Source organism: Brassica napus, chromosome A1 (genome assembly GCF_020379485.1).
Source record: "Brassica napus cultivar Da-Ae chromosome A1, Da-Ae, whole genome shotgun sequence".
Taxonomy (NCBI): Eukaryota; Viridiplantae; Streptophyta; class Magnoliopsida; order Brassicales; family Brassicaceae; genus Brassica; species Brassica napus.
This window is the reverse complement of record NC_063434.1, coordinates 18,596,535-18,615,803: the sequence shown is the minus strand read 5'-3', so window position 1 is coordinate 18,615,803 and position 19,269 is coordinate 18,596,535. Positions and strand designations below refer to the sequence as shown.

Below are 19,269 nucleotides of genomic sequence, written 5' to 3'. Positions count from 1 at the left end.
GTTACTAGGAGATCATCAACATATACGGCTACAAGAAGGAGATGCTCTTTATTTTGTCGTCGATACAGAGCCGGTTCCTTGGCGCACTTGACAAATTTCATCTCTCCAAGCACTTTATTTAACTTTTCATTCCATGCTCTTGGAGCTTGCCGCAACCCATAGAGAGCTTTGTTTAACTTGTATACTTTGCTCTCTTGTCCTTTGACTTCGAAGCCTTCGGGTTGTGAGACAAAAACTTCTTCTTTTAGATCGCCGTGAAGGAATGCGGTTTTGACATCTAGATGATGTACTTCCCATCCTTTTGAAGCCGCCAAAGACAATATGAATCGAACTGTTTCGATGCGTGCAACTGGCGCAAACACCTCATCAAAGTCAACTCCGTGGCGTTGAATGTAACCCTTTGCCACCAACCTTGCTTTGTATTTGTTGATGCTTCCATCGGAGTTTCTCTTCAACTTAAAAATCCACTTTAGACCTATTGCTTTGCTTCCAGCAGGAAGGTCTGTCAGATCCCACGTCCTGTTCTTTACTATTGAAGCCATCTCGTCTTCACAAGCGTCTCTCCAAACCTTCTCTACCCTTGCTTCCTCAAAGTTCCATGGTTCACCGTTTACGCTCAGTAATAAACGTTCTCCTTCAACCTCTGCGAGGAGAATATAATCATCTAAGTAGCTTGGCTTCTTAGTCTCTCTTTGTGATCTTCTTAATCCAGGTTCAGTGATCTCATCATCATCTTCTTCCTGCTCTTGATCGAGATCATGATCCTCTGCCTCAAGATCCTCTGTTTTTACTATCTCACTGCCGCTAACTTCTTTACGAGGTTCATCATTATTTTTCTCTTCACATCTCATCTCATTATCTCGATCAATCCCATGATTTCCATATTCTCCAAACTCGACATTGAGTGCTTCTGTACTGTCTTCTTTCTCGCAATTCTTCCAATCCCATCTTTTACTTTCATCAAACATTACATCTCTGCTAACCACCACTTTCCTATTTATTGGATCAAGTAGCCGATAGGCTTTCGATCCTGGTTCAGTACCAAGATGTATCAGTAGACGTGATCGATTATCTAACTTTCGCAAGTGACCTTTCTCAACTTTGGCATATGAGATGCATCCAAAAACGCGAATGTGATCAAGTCTTGGCTTTCTGCCTTTGTACGCTTCGTATGGTGTTTTGTCCACAAGCACCCGTGTGGCTACTCTGTTAATGATGTATGTAGCATGCCTCACTGCTTCCCCCCATAGGTAATTAGGCACGTCCATATGCTTCAGGATGCTTCTGGTCATACCTAAGAGTGTTCTGTTTCGTCGTTCCACAACGCCATTTTGTTGAGGAGAGTATGGGGCCGTGAGCTGTCTCATGATTCCATTGGTTTCACAGTAGGATTGAAATTCATTTGACACAAATTCTCCTCCTCTATCACTCCTGAAAGTTGTAATAGTTGTTCCTGTCTCTTGCTCAACGATTGCCTTGAATTTTTTAAACTTCTCAAACGTCTCTCCTTTCTCTCCAAGAAGTATCGACCACATATACCGAGAATAATCGTCAATAAGAACAAATATGTACCTCTTCTTTGATGGTGTGATAGGTGTTATTGGGCCACAAAGATCTCCATGAATGAGTTCAAGTGCTCTCTTAGCTCTAAAAGACGTTGCCTGTGGGAAAGGATGCCTTGCTTGTTTCCCAAGTAAGCAGCTTGAACATGTGTCTTTCTCGATTGCTATCTTAGGTATTCCGTCGACAAGTTCTTTATTGATCATTGATCTCATTGATTCTCTGCCTATGTGCCCCAACCTTGCATGCCACCTTGCTGACTCACTTAGTATTGAGAGTTGCAAGCATCTCTCAGTGACAATGTCGATGATAACCTTGTATAAGCGATTTGGTGATCTCTTTGCTTTCGTAATCAATTTGCCGTCATTGTCTCTGAGCGTGAGGTACTCGTCTCTCATCCTGACATCACAACCAGCTTCCGTAGCTTGCCCGAGACTGATTATATTACTTTTCAGGTCTGGTATGTAATAGACATCGGCCAAGAGCTTCTTTCCTCCATCTTTGCTGTAAAACAATATTGAACCCTTGCCTTTGATATCAATACGCGAGTCATCACCAAACCTTACTTTTCCTGTGACAGACTCGTCAATTCGTTTGAAGTACTTGCGGTTTCCAGTCATGTGGTTACTTGCCCCATTATCTAGATACCATACATTATCTTTGCTTGCCTCGAACGCCTTAGGATTGACATTCTTCTCATTAAGATATACGACCTCTTGTACCATTAGTTCTTCTGCCTCTAGTGTGCTTTCATCCTTGGTCTCAGTAGTCTCTTGTAACTTTAATAAACGATCAGGGCAAGTAGATGCATAATGACCATACTTATCACAGCGGAAGCACTGAATCTTTGAGTAGTCGAAAGTCTCTTGGTAACGTTCATTATATCTTCCTCGTCCTCTCCCGCGATTATAATAGCGTCCACCGCGTCCACGGCCTCTATAGTTGTTATTGTAGTCGCGGTTTTGTGAGTTTGAAGCAGGCTGAGACTCGTTATTTGCATACATGAGTTTACTCTGTGTTTCCTGTGTTTCTTCTTCTTCTTGTACTCTTTCTTCATATGCTTTCAATCTGCCGATAATATCTTCGAAAGTTGTAGTTTTGAGGTCAAGTACTTGTTCTAGTGATGCAACGATGTGTATAAACTTTTTTCGTGGAAGACTAGACAAGAATTTCTTCACAAGTTTGTATTCTTCAATGTCTTCTCCTAGAGCGGTTGATTTCGATGAGATTTCTGCTAGCTTTCCAAAAAAATCATCAATAGATTCATTGTCTTTCATCTTCAATCTCTCAAAATCAGACATTAATGTCTGTAGTCTCGCTTCACGAACGCGGTCTGCTCCCATATATCGTGATTTAATTGAGTCCCAAACCTTTTTCGCCGTATCTAGGTCGCCTACTTGCAGCACAAGTGTTTCTGGTATGGACTGAAAAATCAGGGCTGTGGCCATGTCGTTCTTTTCTCCGTTATCTGACTCATTCTCCACTGCATCCCAGACTTTATGTACTTTCAGCAAGAGTTTGATCCTTATTGCCCAGACTGTGTAATTAGTTGTCGTAAGCATAGGGCACTTTATCGTGGAGGAAGAACCTCCTCCTTCCTTAGGTTTCGCAATAACAATGTCCCCCATGATGATCTCTTAAGTGTTTCCTGTAAGCTCTGATACCAAATATAGTATGAGTTTCTCGATTGTATATGCAAGACCACAATAATAAGAATTTGCTCTCTTATTAATCTTAAGGAAAATCCTCTCAAAACCTTAAGCTATCTTTCTAACAATCTTAAAACTCACAAGGGATGCAACAGCTTTGCAACTCCTTTATATAAGACTTAGATATCTCCTAATCTTATTAGTAATAGCTTTTATAGATATTTCCTAATCCTCTTAGTAAACCATATCTCGGTGGGATTAGGTTAGCTTCTTCTTCAAGCTAATTCAAGCTTACTCCAACAATTGTATTTGTTACATTGTTTACAAGTATAAAAACAAATCAATTGCCTAAATGCCTATTCAAAGAGGGAACCAAAACACAAGTTAATAAGGCCAACAACAATAGTTGCCGAGCAACAATCCTTGTATTAGTGAAGAAGTCCACTCGAGATTGTCCACATATAAAGCTCCAAAGCGTGCCCAGAAAAAGTTGTAGAACTCGTTTGAATTCATGATTGTTGTCTTTGAATAGATTTGTTTCATATTTGGATTAAGATGTAGAACTCGTTTCACTATTCTAAAGTATGTGTTCAAATCAAGTTAGGATAAATAGTGTATAAGTCGTTTTACAAGTATATTTTTTGTTTCAGAAATTATAATGAATAATAGTGGATAAGAGTTCAGCATTTCTACTCAACCTTAAATCATATAGGGTCCAAACCCTATACTCTAAATCAAATAGGGTTCAAACCCTATACCCTAAATCAAATAAAGAGCGAATAAGAATTGTGTGTTTAACAAGTTAGAATTTTGTATTTAACAAGTCAATTTTAGCGTTTTGGAAATTATAGTTTAACGTATATTAAGTTATAGTTTAATGATTTCGAAATACAAATTAGTGTCTTGGATTTTTGTGTTCTTATACATGTTAGGGTTAGAGTTTTAAGGGTTTGGAGTATAGTATTTAACAACTCGATTTTAATGTTTTTAGAGTAACACCATTTGCGGTTTATACCTGCTTGGAGGCACCCAAAAATTTAAAATACCTGACCCGAGACCCGGATCCACACACCCCAAAAACTTGTGAATTGTTGTCATTTGCTGAAACAAAAGAAACCAAACAATAGAGAAAATGGGATTAGGGTTCTTCCTTGGCAAAATCTAGAAAAGAGGATAACTTAGGAAACACGAAAATTTAGGAAATTATTGATTTAGAATATATTCTCTTAATACATTTTAGAGAGATTTAGGAAAAATATACATTTCGAATCTCGCAGAACATACATTATGTTGTCCGAGAATATAGAAAACATGGTAAATTGTGTAACCCGGCTGCGGTAGGATAGAGTATTTTGGTAGATAAAGTAATCATACTTTTGTAGAGTATTGGTACCTGGGCAGATTTCGTGATTTCGTCTTCGTAGATATATTGAAAAATAATAGTTAATGAAATCTACTATAGTTCAGAAATAAAAGAAATGACAGCCGATTTATTCTACGAAGGTAGAATTATAAGCATTGGTTGATTTTACGTTCTACAAGCTTATCCATGTCGTTAAACAAATCTACAATCTACGAGCTTGTAGACAGTAGATCATGTTTTCTGCCATCTATAGATTAAAATATGAAATTGTGTTTTACAAATATTTAGTCAACCAAAATATTTTTTATATGATTGTCTCTTGTTTATCTACATTTTATATATTTTTCCATATTTTTATGACTCTTAAAATAATTGACATGAATTTTTAAAGTTGACCAGGGTATCTAAATCCAAACCAGACCAAAAAAAGATTTATGGTAAAAAGACAATGCAGTTGTTTTTCTGTTTCGTTTTGGCAATTTTTTCATTTAAATATAACCCGAGACAAAGTACAAGTTAAATAGGTGAACAAAATTGTACACTAACAGGTTCGAAACAGAGTGTAACAAGAAAAAAAAAAAAAAAAGCAAATGAAAGTGGCCTCTCTAGTACCCACGGATCACCACTCTCATTTAAATAAGCTTCTTCCTTTCAAAGTATTGCTTCAAGTACAAAATCTGTAAACCAGTGACTAGAATGCAGATGCCTAGAGACATTATACTGTACCATGCGACTCGCGAGTTTGTGTTTTCACTCACAATCCTCATGTCTGCTTCTCTGCAATGTGTGAAAAGAGAGAAAAACTTTATTCTGATTCCTCTATAATTTCAAAGAATATAGCTTTTAATTAAATATTACCTGTTTCTGAGGTAAAGTAGGTTTTCATGTATGGCTTCAACTGCAGCTTCGAGTTTCCTAAGCTCCAGCTCCACACCCTACGATTTAATGCATAATAATGCTTCGTATAGAGACTTAACTTTATTCCACAAACTTCTCTTCTAAGTGTGTTGAATATTTTTAAGTGCAAATTGTAAAATTTTATCGGGAAATGGAGAGCTGACCTCGATCTTCTCTTTTCTGGCAATGGAGTCCCAATCCTTGGCCGCGATTCCAGTTTTCCAGTCAAGGTTGATGCTGATATCCTTGTTGCCGTGACTATTCCCTACAGCCTCAAAACAGGCCAAGTAGGTTCCTGATTCTTGGGTTGTAAACGCAAACTGACCATGCGTAGCGTTTTCACTGTGGTGCAAAACGCTGCCATATGGTGATGTAACCTACAATACAAGATAAGAATTTCTGGTCAGTTTCCTAAATTCATATAAAACATGTATGCATCTGCTTTGTGCCCGTATTCATATCAAATATGACTAAACTTTCTACGATAATCCATCAAGCTATGTGGTTGCAAAAAGAGTCAATTGCTACTAACTAACTAATAAAACATATGAAAGTGATATTTTGATGAGACATAAGACATAATAAATATCATTCACATTTGCAAGCAAATAGAGAGCACATTGTCGTCACTAATCATCAGTTCCAACTTCCAAACATATTCACTCTTTGATAACGAAAATCGTTAACAGACCAATCTACTAACCAAGTCAAAATATGTTGAGCTAGCTATGCCCAAGAGTGCGATATATCAAGAATTGATGAATATACATTATATTCACAAAACGGTCTCTTTGCACAAACCTTGTGACAATATGATTCTCTTATCAAAATCACATAGAAATCTCTTTTCATACATTAGTGAATCAGCTAGATGGTTTTGTTCCATTACCTTAACAGTAAAATGCACAACTTGAACAATCAAAGAACATTAACGCCAAATCATTAGCATAAACGTTTTCAAGATAAGGAAACTTGAATCCGAGCAATTAATTCATATTAATAGATAGAGAATTCAATGAAATTACTTCAAAGCACAGAGTTCGTCGGACAAAATGATCCGAAAATAGAAACGAATTACCTTGACGGAAACAGTAGGGAAGATGGAATGTTCGTCGGAGATGACGAGGTAATCGGCCAAAACGACGACCTTGCTCTGGATTTCCTCCGACACGCACTTTGCTCCGGTCTTGGGTATGTTGAGCCACACGCCTTCGCCGACCGGAATTAGCTCCGGCACAAGAAAGGAAAAGAGAGTCGAGAGTAAGAGCGTTGTCGCAAACTCACGCCGCATCTTCTTCTCAGATCTCGCTTCTGGTTCTTTACCAACGAGATTTAATACTAAACTCTTTCAAATATAATAATGAAAAATTATATAAGAAAATACTCCAAAACTCTTTTATTATGGGCAATTCTCTCGAATAATCAATTTTAAATTTTTGTCATAAAATAGTCATCAATAAAAAAATGACCCGGAACTATAAAACTTAAGTCTAGATTAGTTAACACTAATATATAAATGTATTTTTACTTTTTAATTAAAAAATTTTTGGTTATTCTTTTCACTGAGAGCTATTTTTGTGACAAAAAGTTTGAAAAAAGTTATTCTAAATTTTTTTTTTTATAATATTCAAACTATTTACTATCCAATATAATATTCAAACAATTTTTTTTCATTTAATACACTTAATTATCCTTTTAATAACATAAGTATGCTCATTTTAATAATAAGTTTCTAAGATTAAAAAAATAAATCTTAAAAATTTCAAATTTATTTTAAGTTTAAGAATAAAAGTAACAAAAGTTTGGATAATCTTAATTTTTAATAATATTTTTTAGCATGAAATTTAGTTTGTTTTGTAAGTTTAAAAATTATTTATTTATTTTATTCAAAATAAATTTTTTATAAATTTTAAAATATTATTAAAAATTAAGTTACTTTATTTAAAAAATTAAAATTAAAATAAAATTTAAAATTTTTTATATTTAATAAGGGAAATTACATGTTTACCACTTTCATATTACCACTTTTCATTTTTACTACCACTAAAGGGACATTTTCAAAAACATATTCTTCGTTAAGTGACAAAAGATTCTTATGTCATTGTTTTTTTATATATATAATAAATAAATATTTAAATAAATAAAAATATAAAAAAATAAATTTCTAATTTTTTTTCGAATTATACTATTTTGAAATTCAAATCCTAAACCCTGAAACTCAACTCTAAACCCTAAACCATCAGTCCTAACCCTTATTTGTTTTTAAAATACGAATCCTGAACCCTAAACCATCAATCCTACACCCTATTTTTTTTTAAATACGAACCCTAAACACCGAAACATCAACTCTAAACCCTAAACCCCAAAACATCAACTCTAAACCCTAAACCTCGAAACATCAACCCTAAACCCTAAACCTTCAACTCTTAACCCTAAAACATCAACTCTAAACCCTAAACCCTAAACTTTAACTCTAAACCCTAAACTTCAACTCTAAACCCCGAAACATCAACTCTAAACCCTAAACCCTAAAACATCAACTCTAAACCCTAAAACATCAAGTCTAAACCCTAAACCCAATTGATGTTATGAATTCCTTAGCCATGTCTCAGTAGTTCCATTGTTAGATTTTAGGGTTTAAACAGGTTAGGAGGGATTAGCCCCAACTATAGATTGCTGAGTTGTGGTAATTGTCATTAGGATTGTTCATTAATGCATGTCTCTAGATTAGCTACCTAAATCATGCCCTAGGATTGATAGATAAAAGCGGGAGCTTCATTCTCATCCTAAAAACATTATAACTGAGCTAAGTTTCTTGCTATGAGTAAGGCGAAAGCTGATCTAGTGAGCTTAATAAGCATTTATTCAACACGCGCATAAAGTTTAACTAGAAGTGCGTCGATCAATATCATTATTTAATAATCGATCGACGGAGCAAAAGGTGAATCCTTCGATATCCCTATAGGATCATCGATCGACACTTTCGATTGGTCGACATATGATAGTTGAGATCATTAGATCTAGTTAATGGACAAGTCCAAACTTTGCGAATGCTGATGGACTTGTTGACTAAGTAGTTGAGCTTTACATTATCATGCATGCAACTCATTAAGAGCACCTCCATCCATTAAAACCTCTTATGGGCTCTTAAAATAAAATTAATAAAAAAAATTTTTAACGCTGATTTATTATGATATTATAATTATAATATGAGAAAGATTACATAGACGATTCGACAACCGACAATACTACATGCCTTATGAGAACCTACGCCTAACTGCATCATCTGATAGGATGATTTGTACACTTAAGAACCTTAGTTAGTGCAAATAATATTTTCCTCCTCCAATTGGAGAACCTCATAGGAGTTCTTAATTTTTTTTTTAGACTAGAATGATTTTAAAAATAAACATATATTAAAATTTTATTAAAAATGACATAAAAGAATATTAAAAATACAAATACAAATCGAAAACGAGAAATAGCCGATTAGTTGAAATCTTGATTTGTTCTAAATTTTTGCCATATATTCTCAACCAAATCAGCTTTCAATTGTTGATCTATTGTTCTATCACGAACTCGATTCCGAATGCTCATCGTATTGCCGAGATTTGAAGGCATCATACCACACACCAAGACAACACGAATAACACAAACAGCAACTGATTTAAGCTTCAGACCACACACCAGGACCAATGTATTATACGAGAGCAACAATGTATAAGCATAAAGAAGGACCAAAGACTGAAACCACAAGCTGAAACCTGTTGCTGCTACTGTCGTTATGCGCAGCTTCAAAGTTTTTGTTGTGTGTGTAGTGTCGTACTTGAACCCATTGTTGTTGTTCCCTTGGAAAAACGTTTGGTTACCCAAATGAAGTTAATGAGGCAATAAAAAAGCATCTTCAGGTCTCAGAGAATGCAATATAAACAGCAATATGTGCTAGATAGATAGTCCACTTTTGTAACAATGCATATCTTAAGACTCCTAATCCATCAGTTCCTACAAAGACTAGGTTTGTGTTACGTAGATTGTAACGTATTGATATGAACTTGTGATTTAGGAGAAGATAATGTTTCTATTATTGATTCAAAACAAGGATTACAAAGAGAGCCTGAAGGCAACCAAATAATAATAGAGAGTTCAAACAAACTGAAAGAGAAACGAAGTTACCTTCAAGTGGGCTCGGTTTGATTATTCAAAGAACCGGTCTAAACCGGATTTTAGATTCATCGTCAAAGCAACGACACATAATCTCTATTCTATGAAAATCATATGATTCAATTGCAAAGGTTATTATCACATAGAGGTTATAAATCAATCATTTCCGACCAATTAAACCCAGGGAAATGAAGGAGAAATGGTCAGACCTTTTAAGAGATTCGGACACAAAATTTAGGGTTTCGTGCGATTGAGATTTGGATCAGACTGATTTGCCGGTAGCTCCGTCCTATTTCCCGTCTTCAGCGAGATCGAAGAGCGCGTAATTGGATCCGGATAGTGATGGAGATTGGTTGCCATTGATCGGCAAAGAGTCGAAGAGAGAAACAGAGAAGAGAGAGAGAGACAGAGATCGAAAGAGGAGGAGACACGTAAGGGGTTTTTAGCAGCTCTTAAAATCCCTTCCTAAGATCCGGTTCTATGATTTTTCCTATTTTCTGATTTATTTTTTTGGTTTTTTTTTAGAACCCCTCTTTAAAATCCCCAATGGAGCTGGTCTAAGCATCTGTAGGATTATAATCCCAAATTTCTTGAATAAAAACTTTAAGTCTAACTATTTTCTTTTTAAGCACCAAAACCTCAATCAACCTATTGAACAAATACTTGTTCAATATAAAACTGCAATTTACATTTAAAATCTCTGAAACCATCTAGCTTAACAAATCATATTAGATTTTTTAGGTTCCCTAACTACTTGTGAATTCGATCCCTAAGTACTACAACTCGACTTCTTATTTGAGAGAGTATAAATCAATCCTCAGAGTAATTTTAGTGGTATTGAATCTGGGTTGCTCATTTAGAATAAAAAAAAAATCAAAAATATATAAAAAGTGGAGGAGAGAGGCAAACCATGGGTTGCTTATTTAGAATTTTTAGATACTTTTTTTGTACCTATTTAATCATGTGTTAGTTTTTCAGTGGTTCACTTTTATAAAATTTATAAAAATTTAATTATTTTTTGAAACTATATTAAAATAAAACTAGACCCTGACCCGCGCGCCAGCGCGGATATGAATTTTTGGTTTTTGGTTATTTATTTAACTAAATGATGTATTTGTAATATTTGATGTATTATATTAACCAACTAAATATTTTTTTGGCATCTTAAACCATCTATTTACGACGAATATTCAATATCATATAAAAAAATTTAACAAATAGACGTAATTAGAGAATTGTAGACGATATATAAAAACAATGGTTATTAATGTAAAATATGAAGAAATATTATATTATGACTTAGTATGACATAAAATATTATAAATCAGTTATACATGTTTAAAGGAAATATAATGATTTTTAAACTTCTATGAAAATTTAACATATAAAAAGGGCGATGAATTAGTCATCAAATTGTAAATAATTTCATAATTTTATTAATAATAAATTATTTATAGTCTTTATTTTTCGTCTAGATAATTATTAAATGTCCATACCATTAATATGTTAAAAGGCCATATTATGAAAGCTCATGTTGTAACCGCTTTTTTCTGGGAAGTGTAACAAAAAAAAATTACCTTTAACTCTTCGTTTTGTTTAAGTTCTGTGTCAGTAAGAGATTAAAAAAAATCTCTCTATGTTTTTCAATGTTCAATTTGAAGCTTATTATGCGAAAATCATACGCAAATATATGCAATTGGTTGGAATCTCTATATCTTTATATTCTTACAAATTTTAAATTTATTATTTTCTCTTCTGCAAGCAAATCAATTACCAAAGTAATAGATCAATTGGTTGGAATCAAATCTATTCTAATAATTAGTGTAATTATAGTTACAGGTTCTATATTTAATAGGTACATTAAATATACGACATTGAAGATATTATGTTTTGATTAATAAAAGATATTAGATTTTGAGTTTGTATTTATTGATTTTTTTTATAAAACTTAGAAAATCAATATGATGATTGGTTGATTGATACATCATATAAAGAAAACCAAAACTATAGGTGATTTGAATATTGTACATCGATAGATGCATGATGTAAGTTGACTATATAAAACATGAGCATGATCATTTCAAACTAAAGTATAGTTAGGTTATATGCATTTGTTATATTGTAGTTAATATAGTTTAAATATTACATATGTCAAGTGATTCATGTTTTCGTAAAAATAAAATTCAAGTTCATTATTGAGCTGTACTCGCCCGTAATAAGCTACGTTAAATATGATGTATTTTTAGGTTCATTTAATTACATTAAGTTTAAATTTGATTAAAGAAAACTCATTAATTTAACTGGAAAAGACAAGCATTAAAATATGTAGGTTCACTGAATGACATTAAGTTTATATTTGAATAAGGAAAACACATTATCTAACTAAAAAGACAAGCATTAAAATAGGAAATTCAATTTAATTCTTATTGGCATGGAAATGTAATTAACTTTAAAAATTAAGGGGTATTTTTTAATGGGTACTTTTCTTTTAATAATAGAGATTATTTTGTGGCTAAAGAACTCATTATGATATGCTACCGGTAAAGGTGTTTTTGCTTACACGAACAATCGATGTATGCTAGCCTAGGACATTTGACTATTGAATGTAATATAGTTTTTTTGATAGCCATAATGTTTGCTTTCAAAACAATTAATTAAAATAAATTGTTCAAAATTTTGAATAAAACAAGTCACTAACAGAACTGTCAGTTGACTTCTGTTTTATTTTGTTAGATTATTCGATATAATATATGTTCGTTCATACATATGTTGGGAAAGGCTAAAACCAAATAACGAACTTGTCTGAAACATATATACAGTGCGCTTATTTAAAACGTTGAACGAACACAAAACTCAGTGTAAACTATTGATCCAATATTTGGTCACATTCCAGTAAGAGTAGACATTAACTAGTTAGGTTCATAAATCAATAACAATACCCCGAACCGCTTGTCGTAGCCCTTTATGTCCCAATGCATTTGGTGATGGTGGACGTGTCACCTGAACATTCTGTGGAACCCGCATCTCAGATGAATGTCCTGTGATGCACATCGATCCCGAACCGTCTTGTTGCCAGTAGACTTCAACCATTATCCCACTTGGATTCTCTGCGTTTTCTGTGTCAGGGATCCCAACAAATCTGGCTCCGACAGGTATCTGTACATTGACCATCTAACTTATTAGAATTCCTCAACTATGTTGCATTTTGAACATTGCATGTGTAGTTGGATATACCTCTATTGAGATGCCAGATTCTAAGTCGAGAGTGACCATGGTTCCTTCAACGGTTGCACTTTCCAGTTCAGCTCGTCTAGCTATGTTCAGAAACACTTCTTCAAGAGTTGCAAGCCCGAGCTGTATGTCTGAGATTCCAAACTCAGATTTTCTGCTTTCTAGTTCCTCGAAAAACCCCTATTTGTGGAGAAAAGGATGATGAAAATCGTAGGTAGATGAAGACGATGATATCATATATTAGAGCTTTTATTCTGGTACATTACCGTAAGAAGTTTCTCTTTGTCGTGGGGGATAACAAAAGTCATGAAAGTCTTGTTTTCATCTGCTGGCTCAACTTTCAAATGCTGCAAATAATAATTCTTCTTTAGGTCAAAGTGACCGCATTAAAAAACATTTTGTGTGTGTATACGTACCTCGTTAAAGAATCTCTTCACTGGCTCATGTGAATCTCCAGCAGCATTCCTATAGTCCTTTTTGCTTTCAGTGAAGCTAACGGTAGCAACAAAACCAGCGCCGAAGCGAGACTTTAACCTGATTGAGGTTCCAATGCAGCGGAGCCTGCCCTTAGCCATAATCCCTATTCGGTCACTTAAGATATCAGCTTCCTCCATGGAATGCGTTGTTAGTATGATGGCACGGCCTTTCTTTGATTCCTGTATAATGTCCCACACATCTCTCTTTGTGATAGGATCCATGCCAGTTGTCTACAATCCATATATAAGTACACCATCTTAAATCGATCAGCATGTATACATAATTAAGAACACCATTAAAAGAGGAGTTAGCATGTGGACATGCCGGTTCATCTAGGAAGACCAGCTTGGGATCACCAATGAGGGCAATTGCAACACTGAGTCGGCGCTTCATACCACCACTGTAGCTTCCTGCTCTAACTTTGGCCGCTCCTGTCAGTTTTACATCCGCCAGTAACTTCTCAGCGGTCTGTAACAAAAAAAAAATTAATAAAAGATATGTAAAGAAATGTCCTTAAATTTTCATTTTAATCATTAGACATCCCAGCAAAATTTGAGATGATATTCAGGTGACAGAGTACCGAGTTGATAGATGCAGGCGGCAACCCTTTGATGCTAGCAAAGAGGTGGAGGTGTTCTTCACTTGATAAAGCGTCCCAAAGGATATCAAACTGTAAGAAAAAAAGACATGAAAAACATTTACGCTGAACAATTACACTATTGTCCAAGTAGCTCTGATGTTATTAAGTAAAATGAAACTTATCTACCTGAGGACACACTCCTATCATTTTACGAATGTTGGACATACCAACAGAGCTTCTTACGGAATCTCCATAGATAAAAGCTGTTTTAAGTCAAATCAAATATATTGATCTTTATTAATTATTAGAATGGTTTAAAAGAAGTTATGGAAACTAACTTCTTGTCATGCAGATCCTTACCATCCCCACCAGTAATTGGATTTATACCAGTCAAAGAGCTGATAGAAGTTGTCTTCCCTGCACCATTGGGTCCAAGCAGACAAAACAACTGGTCTTTGGCTATATTCATCCACAAACCCTAAACATATATTCCATGAACTATTTAGCCAAAAATAAATAAATGGAAATGTTATTATAATGACGATAAGTGACAATGATCATATTAGGGTTTGTGGAATAGTCTTAACATATAACACCCACTAACTTTCTCAACAAGAAAGATTACCTTTACAGCATGAAAAGGAGATGTTTTGGTGCATTTACAACAACCAAGCTTTGTAGTTCCAGGATATGTCTTAGCAAGGCCATGAATCTGAACTGCAATGTTAGGATCAACTATTCCATCCATTGCTTGTTGCTTAACTAGTGTCTCCTCTTCAAGCACATCCTGGTCCTCTGGCGCTACATGCTCTACGGGCGGAACTGAACCGATACAGCTAAAAATACTACCTTCTGAAGAAAGTGTATAAAGGAACATGATTTCGGTTTATATTTTCCAACAAATAAAAAGACTACTGATCAGGAGAGCTATGAGGAGACAATACCTTCCACTTTATTGCCTCCTTTACCAGTCCAGTAACCAGGTGTTAAAAAATAGAAGATGGGTTTTCTTACACCGGATGCGTTGGGAATGATATTGTCAAAGTAGATGGCGAGAACAAACCAGAAAAGGAATGTCCCGACTTGCCACTGGTAGATAATATCCTACAAAAATATGTTCAAGTAGTGGTTTGAGAAAGAAAAAAAGCTAAGAAAGTATTTGATTAATTAATGAAACATGTTTTATGAATGTCCGTCCACATACAATTGAAAGTACACAAGTTGACATGCCCCCTTCGCATACAGCTCTTTCACTCCAGCTAATTCCAGAACTTGCTGGAGTTGAAGTTGCATCAAGAAGAAGCTTAAGGCCCGCAGAAAAAGTGTTGGGTGGGAAGAGTGACCAAATCACACGGCGAGAAGCAGGATAAGCGTTAGAGTAAGGGAATCCAGTAGCTGATACAATCTGAGTATTTAGAAATTGTAACTAGTAAGAAGAAGTCGTCACGATTTGAGGAGCTAAGGTTAAAGCCAAGAGAATCAAACCTGTGTGATAAAGCCAATGAGAAACACAAGGAAACCAACAGTTGTAGCTGAAGATGATTTGCTTATGAAAGATGATAGCACGAATGCTAGGCTAATCTAGTAACACAAAGGATAGATAAGTTTTAAGTGACAATCCAGCAAAAATCAATGGAAAATAATTAAAAATGATGGGGATCTTTAATTTTACCATATTAAACTGAAAAAGCAAGAAAAGTAAGAAGACAACGAAGAAACTGTTTTTCAAGAAAAAATCGAATTGGAACATCATTCCAAAGAGGACTAAGAAGAGTGAGGAGACAAACGTAAGGAGTCCTTCCCATGTGAGCCATGATAACCAATAAGCTGTATCAAAAACTCCCATCATTGTCATTGCCTGACGAAGTTTTAGCTCTTTCTCGGTAACAAGAGAACCGAGCTGGAGAACAAAACCAAACATGGAGAAGGCAAGAAAAAAGATTGGTCCCATTACTTTGAGTGCAGAGATAACTTCAGCTATAATAGCTGGGCGTGCAAATTCTTTAAATCCAAAATCCCAACCAAACTTTGGATCTGAAATAGTGAGAATAAAAAAGTCAAAAGAAGACATGTACGTTTATGAATTTCCAACCAAAAAGTAATGAAAAACTAACTGACGAAGACTTTTCAACTTATTAGTACTAGTTATGAGTTTTTCAACTTTCAATATGAGACTTTGTCTCTAAGCTCAAACATGTCAAGATGGTACCTCCTATTAAAGACCTTGCAATCTCACGCTCTGCAGCTATTTGAAGAGGAACAAGGAACTTAAAGGTTGGATCTTCAATACGACCACGTTTTTTCTCCGATGAGGAATTTGTCTGAACTCCATAGCTGATTATTGTAGCATTCCTTTCCACAAAGTGCAAAGCTCCTGGGACTTGCAAAGCATGTGACATAAACCATGCATCGACCTCCTCAGGCGCTTTGAATGATTGAACCTGAGAAAATAAAACAGGCACACACACAAGAGAAACATTTCAGAACCTATATTAAGTTAAAACTAAAATGAATCAAACAGAATAAGAACCTAACCTTGTTGGTCGGAATTGGTCTCCCCGGATTGTTAGGATTGCAGAGACGATGTCAGTCACACGACGGCTATTGTTACCACTCCATACGAAGTCGTAGCAAGGAAGCTTCACAAAGAACTTATCCTCACAAGGAAGAATAGGCAGCGAAAACAGAAGTGTGGGATCCGTGACGTTCTTGTAGGCACTTGAGGATGCTTCGCTCGCCTTCATAGCTTCCTCTATACAGAATATGACAAGGATGAAGAAGAATGATGAGAAGAGCTGAAGACATGTAGATCTCTTGTTCCTCCATGAGAGTAGCAGGTTCTTCTTGAACAACGCCGTGAAATGCTGATACAGAAGCGGTAAGCCTTGTTGCAAAATCATTATCAAGATTTTTTTTTGTTACTTTTCAGAAAACATAAGAAACGTTTTCTCTTCTGTTAATCCATACCTATTCTATGTCTAAAAATGCGTAAGGTAACATTTTTTAAAAAAAAAAGGTTTGCGGACATGCGATCTTTTCTTTCCAATTTTTAAGGTTTACGTATGCTTTTTTTTTCCAACTATGTGTATTTCACATATGAACTATTTTGGGCAGTTCTATTTGTTTATTTTCCCTTATAGTGGATTATATATTGTGATCTTTCATCTTCAATTTTTAAGAATTTTACCCTTCTCCCAAGTTTTTTCTTTCTTCATTGATGGCTGATCCTAGTCCGTCAAGTTTTGGGACGCATGCAAATGCGTTACTCAGGAAAAACTTAACGTACCAGGTCAGTTTCTCTGATAATTATTAGGCGGGTCTTGAAATTTTAAAGGTTTATAGGCAATTAGTATGAATTCTTCTTTTTTTTTTACAAATTTGAAAACGTATGTTTATATAATTTAATTTTAAAAATTTGAGATGTAAACCAATGTTTCACTTCCATATGTCCAGGAGCACCCTTGTTATTATATATAATTGTGGTGTAAAATTATTATTTTTTATTAAATTCATGGAACTCGAAATGCAGAGGAAACACATATGGACGAATGTAAGGCTCATTTTAGTTCCACTCTTCCTCTGCTTAATTCTCCTAGCAATTCAACACATGCTCGATGCGCTGATGAAGGGTGTCTCTGATATGACTGGTGATTGTAAGAGTAACGCTGATTTATCTGGCGGTATTTGTCCCATCCCAAACCCTCCAATGTTGCCTGCCATGTTGCAGATTCCACAACATGAACTCCGTTCTGTTAAAATCAATTTTCTTCCCTACAAAGACCTCCCTGACAAGTCATGTAGAGGAACAATGGGATGATCTTGTCCTGTAACTATACTTATGACTGGTGACAAACAGCCCCTTGGTAAAGGTATATTAGCTTCTCTTCCTTGTTTGATACGTAACTCTTTCATTTACCTTGGTGCATGTGAAAATTACCCAAGCGTGTTCTCTTTTAGCTATATCCGCGAATATATTTGCTACTTCTTTCGCGGTTAATTCCTCCGACCTCTTGACTACTTTAGCTAATAATATCTTGGTATGTCTTTCTTTTAAAGGCTATATATATAGATGTCTGAATTTGAGTGCTAGAGTCTACATTCATTCCATCTCCTTTTTATTTATTTTAGGGTTCACCAATAGCAGCAGATAAAGACAATTACGCAGATCCAGGTCTTGCCCCAGGTCTCCTGATCTACAGTATCCAACCTCTGTGCAATGCAAACTCTACATGGCCACTCTCTCTCGAAAAAATTCAGACAGGTGTGACTTTTTCTTTTACTTCTTTCTTGTGATGTTCGAATGAAAAGTTTGACTTGAAAGATGATAAAGTGATATGAAGTGATTTGTGTATAAATATCTCAGTGGTGAAATGTGTTCAAGGGTTGTGTCTCTGGAGAAATAACTCTGCAGATGTCAATAATGAGCTTTTTAAGGGTAGTTATAGGGGAAACCCTACTGGGATTACAAATGAGATCGCTGCAGGTTTTGAAATTGTCTTCCATTTACTTATTACATTTATATATTATCTTCATAGCGTATGCTTAGGATCCACCTCATTGTGTCTTTGCATTAGCATATGATCTCATGAGTACGGATAAGAAAAACTTCAATGTGACCATCTGGTATAACTCTACCTACAAGGACGAGTTTTCAACTGAGCCTGTAAAGCTGGTCTGAGTTCCCCGATCTATCAATCTGGTACCATGTTGAACTTTCAAGAGTCAAGGCATGCATCCACTTACAATCATGTTTCTCTCATTGTAACATATGCCTCTGCAGATATCAAATCCTTATCTGAAGTTTCTGAAAGGCCCTGGGCTAAGGATATTATTTGAATTTATCAAAGAAGTTCCTAAACACGCAATTAGATTAAATACTGACATTGCGTCTTTTCTTGGCCCACTTTTCTTCACTTGGTTTGTTCTTCTTTTGTTCCCCGGAAGTTCAAAAATGAGGAGTACATCTTCATTGGGTATGACGCTAACTCCAAAGGCTACAAGCTTTACAATCCTGAAACAAAGAAGACAATCATTAGTCGGAATGTCATCTTTAATGAAGAAGGAGAATGGGAGTGGAGATCAAGTAATGAAGACTACAACTTCTTTCTATCCTTTGAAGAATAGAATGTGGAGCAACCGAGAGAAGAGCCAGCTACACCACCAACTTCACCAACAACAAGTTCTCAAGGAGATGAAAACTCAAGTGAAAGGACTCCACGTTTTAGAAGTCTACAAGACATCTACGAGGTAACCGAAAATCAAGACAATCTTACTCTATTTTGTCTATATGCGGATTACGAGCCTATGAACTTTGAAGAAGCCCAAGAAAAGAAGTCATGGAGAAGTGCAAC

General features: G+C 35.3%; 1 protein-coding gene, 1 long non-coding RNA gene and 1 pseudogene across 2 annotated transcripts; all 3 read right to left on the bottom strand.

Moving 5' to 3' along the window:
• Positions 1-5,042: 5,042 nt before the first annotated feature.
• LOC106449268 (transmembrane emp24 domain-containing protein p24delta4-like) lies at positions 5,043-6,834 on the bottom strand. The gene is made up of 4 exons (XM_013891053.3): positions 6,548-6,834; positions 5,634-5,846; positions 5,431-5,507; positions 5,043-5,349 (listed from the first exon to the last, which is right to left on the bottom strand). Exons 1-4 carry the CDS (start codon positions 6,758-6,760, stop codon positions 5,205-5,207), a joined length of 648 nt encoding a protein of 215 aa, XP_013746507.1. The 5' UTR covers positions 6,761-6,834; the 3' UTR covers positions 5,043-5,204.
• A 2,029-nt stretch (positions 6,835-8,863) lies between these two features.
• On the bottom strand, positions 8,864-10,685 carry LOC106377239. The gene is made up of 2 exons (XR_002662290.2): positions 9,840-10,685; positions 8,864-9,731 (listed from the first exon to the last, which is right to left on the bottom strand). It is a non-coding gene; the product is annotated as an uncharacterized LOC106377239 (long non-coding RNA).
• A 1,321-nt stretch (positions 10,686-12,006) lies between these two features.
• On the bottom strand, positions 12,007-16,837 carry LOC106377245 (annotated as a pseudogene).
• Between the last annotated feature and the right edge of the window lie 2,432 nt (positions 16,838-19,269).